Consider the following 10,952-nt stretch of genomic DNA (forward strand, 5'->3'; position numbering starts at 1 on the left):
ACTCATTCTATCCAACTAATGAGGAAATTCTAGATTACGGAAGAGTCCTTGAAGAGACGAATCTATCTCCCGAGAATCGTGAGATTTATGATAGCTTAGATAGCTTAGATGATGTTTGGTGTAGAAATGAGATGATCGTCGACGATGCATTAGCATATGCAGTAGCTACTGAACTCATGTTGAGCGATGACATTGAACCCCGTTCTGTTAATGATGTCGACATAGAACTAATTGGTCAATCTGGAAACAAGCAATCAATGTCGAACTCGATTCGCTTGCGAAATGTAAGGTGTTTGGACTTGTAGCTCCTACTCCTCCACATGTGAAGCTCGTTGGCTACAAATGGGTTTTCGTTTGGAAACGTAATGAGAAGAACGAAATTATGCGTTACAAAGCTCATCTTGTTGCGCAAGGCTTCTCACAACGCCCTTGAATTGACTGTGACGAAACTTATTTACCCATTATGGATGTGATTACTTTTCACAAACTAATAGTTTGGTAGTTTCCAAAAAACTGAGTATGCCACTGATTGACGTAGTAACTGCGTATCTTTATGGAGATCTTGATACAAAAATTTATATGAAAATTCTCGCAAGGCTTACATTGACTGGATCAAATATTTCCAAACCCCGGAACACGCTTTTAATTCAGCTGAAGCGTTCACTCTACGGTTTGAAACAATCCAGAATAATGTGGTATAACCATTTGAGTGAGTTATTGGCTAGTCAGGAATATGTGAACAATGAACTATACCCTTGTGTGTTCATTAAGAAGTCATATTCCGATTTTACGATTGTTGCAGTTTATGTTGCGACATGAATCTCTAGGAAAGACTCGATAATGTCTCGATTAAGAGATAGAGCACCGTTCGAATGGAATCTTAGTACATCAACATGCAGACACTAGACTGGTGTTAAAGACATTTTCCACTATCTTAAGGGTACTACGAATTTGGGCTTGTTCTATCCCTACGAATCCTTGAGTGATGCCGCACCCCCTTATCTCGAGTCGATTCTCGCCTTGTTGGTTATGTCGACGCAAGATACTTATCTGATCCGCACAAGGCGCACTCTCAAACGGGTTATGTCTTTACCGTTGGAGGCACTGCAATCTCTTGGAGGTCAACTAAATAGACCTTAGTTGCCACTTCATCTAACCATATTCAAGGGGGAGTGTTATAAACTTCTTGTTTAAGTGTAATTGTGTAAATCCTATATTAGATTTGATTCTAGTTATTCTTCCCTATTAGGACTTGTATGGAGGAAAAGGATTTCTTCTCTCTCTAATTACTATAAATAAAGGCACTGCGTAGGGGAATAACACATCCTCTACACAACCCTACAAACACATCTCTCTCTATATTTCCTATGTGCCGCCAGCCCCCTCTCCCCTGTCAGTTAAATACAGGCCACAACAATTTGAACAATTGTTCAATCAAAATATTTTGAAATTTGTACATATATAGGGAATTGTTATTAACATTTCAAAATTTTCATTTTGCACTCCTTACAAGTATATTATTCTTTCTAAATACAGAAAGTTTGGAGCGCAAAATAAGAATTTTAGAGTGTTAACAACAATTATATATATATATATATATATATAGTCATACAACTCCCGCAATTTTGAAACTCTAAAATAATCCGATTTCAAATTTACTGAATTTGGCATGGGTTTATGAAATTCTAAAATTTTAGTTCAGAAATTTAAAATAATATGCATTTCCGAAACTTTTTGAATTGAAATTGTAATATGTATTTCCGATCCTATCTGACCTAAAATCAGGGGTAGAAGTAGAAAGGTGGCGGGGCCGATAATTCTAATTTATTTGTTTTATTAATTAATATATTTTCTCGATGGTACATGTTGTAAACAAGAATAAGTATTTTCTTAGCATTAATAGTTTAGTTTGTTGTGCAAATGAGATCTGCATGTCAAATGGCAAGTGAGAAAGGCGAGAACGGAAAGGTACCTAGAATTACTTTTTTTTGGAAGAGGTTTCTCTCTTGAGTTTAGGATGGGGATCCTCCTGACGAGTTCATCCGAACCGTTCAAATTTAATCTAACAGCTTCAAACAAAAAGATTCTCTAAAAGTTATAATAATTGTAACCGTTGGATTAAATTTGAACGATCTGAATGGATTGGTCAGGAGGATCCCCATCCTGAGCTCAGGAGAGGATCCTCTTCCCTTTTTTTTGGGCTAAGATAGTTTAATTTTTGGGCAACAAATATGGCAAGGAACCCATTAAATTCTGATAACTTGTGCCCATTGATTGTAAAATTTATAACACATTAGCTATTTATAATATTTTTGTGCAGGGGAATACTATCATACAGTTTTTGGAGGAAAAGAATATGAAAATTTTTCAACGGGGTTTGGAGTAATTTCAATTAGGTATGCATGGAACAATATCACCTTTTGTCATTATTCCACTTAAATTATAACATCTATATTAATTTTTATTAATATAATTAAGAAGGCTAAAGTTCATTTCCAGCAAAAACTAAAGTTCATTTCAACTCTAAATTCATTTCTTACTTTGAAGCTAATGAAATTTCTCACCGTTTGGCAAAGTTCGAAATGTCTCTCGACAAAAATCTCCGTTAAAAAGCTTATTAGCCACATTCTCTCGAGTCCCGTTTACATGTAAATTCATATATATTAAGGCCCAGCCGAATGGTTTAGCTTTGACTTTCCGTCCATGTCCCATCCCATTCCCATGTGCAGCTCTCACCTCACCTCAACTTTTCAACTGAGAATATGCAGATGAGGTTAAGACTGATGACTCACGAAATATGACTACACCCCAAAAGCAACACATTCACTGGTCACACACATTATATATCAAGCGGAAAAAGCATCCCAAATAACCATGTCAAACTTCTGGAAGTAGAGCTAGCTTTGAAATATAGTAACAAAATAGCTTAGAGAACATCCATTGTTAATTATATATATATATATATATATATATATGCATGTTAATGTTTGTGATTTAATTAATTAATTAAATTGTTGGTCACATGAACAGGATAAGTGAGTGTGAGGCTTCTAGACTCTAGTGGGTGATTTCTTTTGTTTAAATAAGGTAACGGTTTTGGTGGGAGTAAGAAATACGTAGCCAATTGTAAAGCATGAACAAATGAGTTGCATGAAACTTTAGCTTATGGCCCGGCAATAATGGGGGCAGTTAATTAGTCACTCTTTCCTTCAATGCCTCTTTCATGATTTAGAAGAAGAAAGAAAAGAAAAGATAAGAACGTGCTACCTTAATACGAATTGATGTTTTCTTTTAATTTTTTTGAGGTTTTTGCTTACGTTATGGGTATAAGAATTATTTTATTTTGTAAATTTTCCATCCGTTTATTGTCACATAAAATAAAAATGTGAATTTCTCGTTTAAATTTACCTTACTTCTTCTATTTCTAAATTCTTAGGTTCTTTTCTTCTCTAATTTTTCTGTTAAATAAACATGCTTCAAAAAGAAAAATAAAGAAACATCATAAGAATCAAGAGAGAGATAGAGATAGAGAGAGAGGAAATATTCTTGTTACAAGGTTTTTGTGGTTGTGATAGAGATGGGAGACACCATGCCAAACTTATTAATTAGAAATCCCTGTCAATCGGTCGGCATCGAGAGCTTAATTGGTGGTTCAATATGGACCAAATGCCATCCAACATATGTTATCGTTGGTAGGGTAGGGTCTCAAACGGTCTAGCAGTAGAGCGTTTACTTTCTTATTTGTCATCACATCTGCTCCTCTTGAATTATATTTAGCCAATTAATTACTAATGTTGAGCTCTTTGTGGTATCTCACAATTACATAAGAAGAGTACACAAGTAACCGAATGAGTCCCATGACATTTACTAAATGTTAGAGTTACTATGATACATGCTCTATTAACATATCAACTCCGTAATTCGGAAAGTTTGTAAGGAAAATGGAAAAAGGCTATGGGTGGAATAGAGCTCGGTAACTTTTGTTTAGAACTCATTCGTGGTATGGAGTTCATATAAAGTCTCATTTTGAGAGAATCACCTTAATATTTCTTATATAAATATAAATTTTCACGTGTCGTACTTGAACAGTGATAAGAGGTGAGATAGTCCTGGAGAGATTATCTTTTTTAAAATATATTTTATAAGCTATATTAAGTGGTTGTTAATGGTTCTTTTTTTCAATTTTTTAATTATAAAATTTTTACTTTCTTGGCACATCATATAATTTATGAAATATAGTTTAGATAATGACTGATTTGCATGTTAGTAATAAAGAAATGCTATAGATACTCTTTCAAAAATGAGACTGTCTATAAACCTTTTGTTATCTTATATTTTTTACATAATATTTATAATATTAAAAATATAATTAATGTTAAATTATGAAGTATCATTAAAAGCGTAACATTTCTCCAATAAATATAAATTTAACCCGAGAAGAAATGGATTAGGGTTTGCGGATTTAAATAGGAGAGGCATGGACTCGTGAGTTGTGACCGTGGTCAAATCTTGGGCTCTGAGTCCGGATCTTGGGCTTGTAACGGGCGGAAGAGACTTTTCACAACAAAACAAAAACATTTTATTTAATTAGTATTGCGTTTTGGCCTTTTTTGAGCTCCTAAACGTACGCAAGAAGCAATACTAGTCAAACAGTTGCACACTAATATTATTTTATTTATTTTACAATCATCTCTGGTAGACTACTACCATTATATTATTTATCTCGAAAGCGTGTTATGTAAGAAACCCAAAATATTCCAAAACCGCGTTAAGATCCATTACAAAACATAAACCAATTAAACTTGAGCGCTAATTACGTTCTCCTTGTTGTGGCTTATATTTAACTGAAAGAAAGAGAGATGCATATAAGGATCACTGCCCTGGGCGATGTGGAATGTCACAAAACATCAAACTGTATAGGTATTTTTTTTTTTCTATCGTTTCAGTAAACCGTCATCTACTTTTCTTCTTTTTTGTTGTTAGTTTTAACAGTATTTATGTGCTATTTTGTTACGTATATAATGGACTAATTACGACAATGAATTGAACTTATGAGTTTAGTAGTTGAGCTTTTCAATATATGTGTGCTAATTTATTAAATGCATAATCGAGATTTGAATTGACAACTAACTTCAGCAATGAAATATTGAATTGACGAGTCCTTCAATATTTGTGTGTTATTTCATATTACAAACGTGGTCGAGATTTGAAAATGGCAAGATGACAATGAAATATTAAACTCACGAATTTAGCAGTCGAGCCTTCCAAATTTCAATATGTATGGACAATGCTCGACTATATAACGAGGAGTAATGCTAGAAAAATCAAATTTGTAGACAAAATTTATAAACTAAATGATATGTTACTAATAGAAAATAGACACGTTTGTCAACAATTAAGTAATAATTCAATCATCAACTTTCTTATCATTTAGTTTATAAAATTTTATCTATAAATTCAAATCTTCTTCACATTGCTTTATAACAAAATCATACAAGAAACTTGCGTAGGGAAGGTAGTAATGGACGAACACAAAAAATTAATAGTATCAGGAAGGCCATTGCAATGATGGTTTCTTGCAAAAACGTAGCTCACATAAAGCACTAGTGACCTCAGCAAGCATATATGGTTGAGTGTATCGGTGTATGAAAAGATGTATCATCGGGATCGATGCATCAACAGCCACAACCTTTACTTAAGAAAGTATAGTAGAGGACAATGATATAACTACAAGACTAAGATGTTCAATCATTTTTTTTCTTTTTTCGTTTGGCATGCATGAATGGCGCTCAATAAAATCAAAAGAACACGAAAGTAATCAAATGGTATGATCATTTTATTTTAAATATAAAATAAACAGATCAAATTCTTTCGTTATGCAGTTTCGGTGTCAAATGAGTCGGCATATTACAGTTATATCTCTCGGGTTAAATGATTCGTAAAACAGAGCTAGTAACCTGCAAAATACATGAGTTCAAAGTAGCAAACAAACCTTACCCGAAATATATTTATAAGAATATGAAGCGATAATTGTTTTACCATGAAAAGTTGGAAACAACATAATTAGAGGCAGCAAAGTGAGTCCCGGATTTACACGGGAATTGTGTCAGCATGTAATTTTTGTGTGTCTCGTGTGTTCGTGTGCGTAGTACGCCCACACGTCCATGGGTGAAGTTTGCCCTACACATCACACAAATTTTCACGACCAAAAGAGAAAAGACAAGTAAAAAAAGACGATTGTTTCTTTGGGATTTGCATCCCCTTTTTCTTTTTCTTTTTTCTGTAGGTATTTTCTGATCCTTTGATCTTCATTCGGTGCAAGATAAAAAGTAGCTAGGGTTTTTATCACCGACTATATAAAAGGAATATAATATAATAATACAATTAGTTTAAAAAACACATGATTTCACACCTGAATTAAAAAAAAATTGATACTCTTATCGTATATTTGGTTATGTTCCAATTCATTGGATTAATTATCCAAAAAAGAGAAAACTCTCGTACCTGATCTCCACCTAAAGTTTGTCCTGTCCACTGTTTTTATATGCGATATAGGGAGTATCGATTTTATATTAGGTTTCGTAGATGCATCGAATATAGTAACTATATATTATTCCAGTTAAAATTTACAATATAAACAACAACTTGTATTGAACAATTTCACTTATAATTATCATTATATCTATTTATGATAAAACACAATATTTACTGAGATGTACAAATAATTACGTAAAACAATATTCGGGTGATTATTAGTCGTCGTTGGCCCGACTCATCTAAAAACTGAAACAACTACAACTTAAACAGAGAAATGCTACGGAAACATTACCCTTTGTTACCTTACAATTTAACGTCAATCGTGTCATATTATAAAATATTATGCTAAAAATATGAGGTAACAAAGTATCTACAAAGAATCTCACTTTTAAAAGGTTCTCTTTAGCATTTCTCACTTGAATATATCCTAATTTTAACATTTTGAATCAATGAAGGACATCGTCGACCTAATTTATATAAGATAGTAAGCCCTGAGAAAGCGGACAATCGTGAATCTTTTCAGCTCAAAAAAAATGAATAGACGTGACATAGCCACCAACAAATTCTTTTTTTTTTCTTAAAATAAAATTTTTTGAATCAGTCATAAACGTCGTCCGCCTACCATATATAAAAGATAGCAAGGTATAGTGCTAGTGTTTAATAAGTGGGAATTTCTGTAAAATAATAACTGTCTAATTCAGTATAATCTCCAAATAAAGTAATATATGTTAATGAAGACGATCCCATAATTATTATTCTAGTTAATTATTAATTCATCGAGGATATAACATATCCTCATCCTGTATACTTTACCTGCAGCACCAATTACAAAACGCCACTACCTTTCCATTAATTAAATCTCCTCCATTTTTATAATATGGTTTTGCTTTGACTATATTTAAATTTAATTAAGTCGACGAGAATTACGAAATTAAATTATCAGATAATCAAAAGATGATTAGAAGAAGAGAAGTTCACAGCATGTAATCTGTGTAGCCGTAAGAACGTCACGTGCAACGAAACCCCGTTCACATTACATAAACTAATTAATAAAACAAACGGGTTAACCGGTCAAGGTCCAAGTATGAGGGTCGACCGTTTTGTCGGAGGATCCGGCTTCTCCGCCACTCACTTTTCATACATTCTCATTTCCTTTTATTTTATACGATCATGATTAAGTTAGATTAATATTTTCTATTAATTTTTTTATATAAATAATAAAATAAAATAAAATAATAATATAAAAAATTAACATAACTTAACCGTAATTGCACAAATAAGTGGATAAGCAGAGAAACCAGATCCTTTGTCGAAACCATTGCGTTCAAATTTTTTTGCCACTGCAAACTCTGTCTTTCTCCGTACAAAACCCATGACCTCCAATTGCCGGTCAATCTTTGAGGCCAGCCCAAAAACGCTCACTCTCAAATCCCTAACCCCCAAAAGCTCTCTCTCTCTCTCCTCTCTCTCTCTCAAAAATCTTAAAAACCAGATGAAACCCTACCCTACTTTCACTCTCTATATCTTCTCTCTCTCTAAGACAAACAAAACCCACTTTTTTTTCTCTCTCTTTCTTTTTCTCTCTCTCTCTAGGATTTGATGAAGTATAGATAGTAGTTTGTGTACTGAGAGTGAGCTATGGATGTGAAGAGGGAGGACAAAAATATGAATGGAGGAGGAGGATGCGGATTTTCCACATCACCATTTGCAGGCATGTTTGATTTCTGTGAAGGAGAAAAGAGTTCATCTTTAGGGTTTATGGAGCTTTTGGGGGTTGGGGTTGGACAGGACTATTGTCCCACTTCCCTGTTTGATTATTTGCCGCAAACACCATCTACAGTCCTGCCTTCATTAGTTTCCACAATGGGAGGAAAAGACCAGTTGTCTGCTGACTACTCCTCTTTGAATCAGCAGCCTGCAACACCAAACTCTTCGTCGATTTCGTCGGAATCAAGCGAGGCAGTGAACGAAGAACACACTGATCATAAAGCTGCCGCAGACCAAGAGGAAAATAATGAAGAAGAAGAACATGATGAGCAAAAAAAGACCAAGAAAGAGTGAGTTTTTATTTTACTTTTTAATCAATTAATTTGTCGCTTTTCTTAGCTTAAAGTTTTGTATACGAGAGATACCGATTTCGTAACAGATGAAGATAGAAATGGGTTCTCTTGGAGATTGAAAGTTTGGGATTTTTGGGTAAAAGGGCAAGTCAAATTTAATAAAAAGCCTGGTGAACGGTGAGATATTAATGCTTTTGTAATTTCTTGTGTTGGGAGAAAAGGTTGAAAGGCAAGAAGGCGAGTCAGAAGAGGCAGAGAGAGCCCAGGTTTGCATTCATGACAAAGAGCGAAGTTGATCATCTGGAAGATGGCTACAGATGGAGAAAGTACGGCCAGAAAGCGGTCAAAAATAGTCCCTTTCCCAGGTACCAAAACTTCAGTGCCAAATTAATCACTTCCATCTGCACTGTTGGTTTGAATTAATCAAAACCAGGAGAATAATTTAGTAATGGGGTTTCGATCAGAATCTCAATTACATATATGTCATGATTAAATTTTGGTGATGTGATGAAATGATGATATGTTTTGTAGGAGTTACTATCGGTGCACAAGTGCATCATGTAACGTGAAGAAACGAGTGGAGCGATCTTTCGACGATCCGAGCATTGTTGTGACTACTTATGAAGGCCAACACACTCATCCGAGCCCACTCTTGCCTCGCCCAACTCACACTTCAGCTTCTGCTTCTTCTGTTGCTTCTGCTTCTCCTTTTGCACCTAATAATTTTGCCATGTCATTAATCCCCACAAGAACCGTATTTCCTCATCACTATCAACAAGTAGAGCCGTTTGCAGATAACTCCTCTCCGCCTTCATCAGCACCTTTTAATTTTGGTAATTATCATGCGAACGGCTCTTCGTCGTCTCTTACAAATGCTACTAGTACCACTACCCGCCTTGTTCATCCCGAAAGGCGGTTTTGCTCTCCGGCAACCGGTTCTGCTTTGTTAGCTGACCATGGCCTTCTTCAAGACATAGTCCCCTCTCATATGCTTAAGCAAGAGCAGTAGATTTATGCTCACTGCCCTTGTATTTATATATATATATATATATAGACATATAGGTATGGATATTATCATCATGAGATAGTGAGATCCTCCCATTAGAGCTACTTAATTATGTACTAATTTAGCTTGCTTACTGACTTTCTGTGTTAAGATGGTGATCCAGATGATGATTATGTTTTGTAATATGGATGGAACATGGACTTTTGAATCCAATGCAGGTACTACTAGGCAGTAGCTAGTTAACCTCTTTTTCTTTATATTTATTCTTTCTTTTTTTTTTCTTTTTTTCGTTTTGTGGGATTGTGTGGAATGAAAAATTTTTAATTGCAATTGAAATACGAGTGGTACATCATGTGTTTTTTACATAAGTAGTAGGAAATTTTATTTTTTAAGTTATTAATTTTTTAACACACATATCACATCATTTATATAGTGACCGGTACACGGGGTGGTACATCACGTGTCACTATACAAATGATGGGATATGTGTGCTAAAAAGTTAATAACTTAAAAAATAAAAATTTTCACCACTTCTATTAAAACACGTGGTATACTACTTGTGTTCCGTCACAATTAAAAATTTCTCTTTCGAAAGAGCCTAAAAGAGGAGAAAGAGAGGTGGGGTTGGGGGATGTAAAGTTAAAGATTATGGTAAAGAGAAAAAAATGGGTTGTTGTATATTTAATTCTTCAGACCCCTTGTTTGTCCGTATGCCTTTGTTTTTCCTTGTGAAGGAATGTGTATTGATTTCATTTGGGCACTAGTAGCAGCAGCACTGCGCGCAGTCATGCTTTGAGGGTTAGGTTTTGGACAGTCTCCGCACCCAGTATTATGTAGGAGCCTCTTACTTCTCTCTCTATATAACAATTTTTAAACTCTTTTTTAGGAATTTGTTCTTAGAATTTCGTATTTAATAAGTTTTATGTAATTATACTAGAAATGTATAATTTAAATTCAAATGAGTCGGCATACTAGCTAAATGAATGTGTTGTTTTTTGTGCACTCAAATTTAAATTTTTTTTTTTTTTTTTTTTTTATAATTCAGATTCATGTAAAGTAGAATATTGATTTTATTGAGGTAAAGTAAAAACATTTTCTCATGGGGATTCACATAAAATCTACATTCTAGAAAAAAGGGCTGCAATTTTTGAATAATGCGCGCTGGCCCCAAACTATGTACGCGTATGCGTATTTTACAAGAATTCTCTCCCCCCACCCCCTACCTTGGACGATCTATGCTGTCAAATCTCACCCTACATATTCGGTTCATTGAATTTGAATAAGATATAAGGGCTTATTAATTGATTTGTCCTTGGAAATTAGGTTGTTTCAAAATTTAATTTAATTAC

The 10,952-nt window shown here is 34.2% G+C and overlaps 1 protein-coding gene across 1 annotated transcript; it reads left to right on the plus strand.

The window, feature by feature from the left end:
* Positions 1-8,016: 8,016 nt before the first annotated feature.
* LOC137739502 (WRKY transcription factor 23-like) lies at positions 8,017-9,864 on the plus strand. Its single transcript, XM_068479092.1, has 3 exons — positions 8,017-8,594; positions 8,819-8,962; positions 9,129-9,864. Exons 1-3 carry the CDS (start codon positions 8,176-8,178, stop codon positions 9,604-9,606), a joined length of 1,041 nt encoding a protein of 346 aa, XP_068335193.1. The 5' UTR covers positions 8,017-8,175; the 3' UTR covers positions 9,607-9,864.
* The last annotated feature ends 1,088 nt before the right edge of the window (positions 9,865-10,952 follow it).

This window comes from Pyrus communis, chromosome 7 (assembly GCF_963583255.1).
Source record: "Pyrus communis chromosome 7, drPyrComm1.1, whole genome shotgun sequence".
NCBI lineage: Eukaryota > Viridiplantae > Streptophyta > Magnoliopsida > Rosales > Rosaceae > Pyrus > Pyrus communis.

Excerpts from the sequence above, each read along its gene's own strand:
- LOC137739502 (XM_068479092.1), top strand. The coding sequence starts at position 8,176 with ATGGATGTGAAGAGGGAGGACAAAAATATGAATGGAGGAGGAGGATGC. Across the intron at positions 8,595-8,818 it reads CAAAAAAAGACCAAGAAAGA|GTTGAAAGGCAAGAAGGCGA; the intron begins GTGAGTTTTTAT and ends TTGGGAGAAAAG. Across the intron at positions 8,963-9,128 it reads AAAAATAGTCCCTTTCCCAG|GAGTTACTATCGGTGCACAA; the intron begins GTACCAAAACTT and ends TATGTTTTGTAG.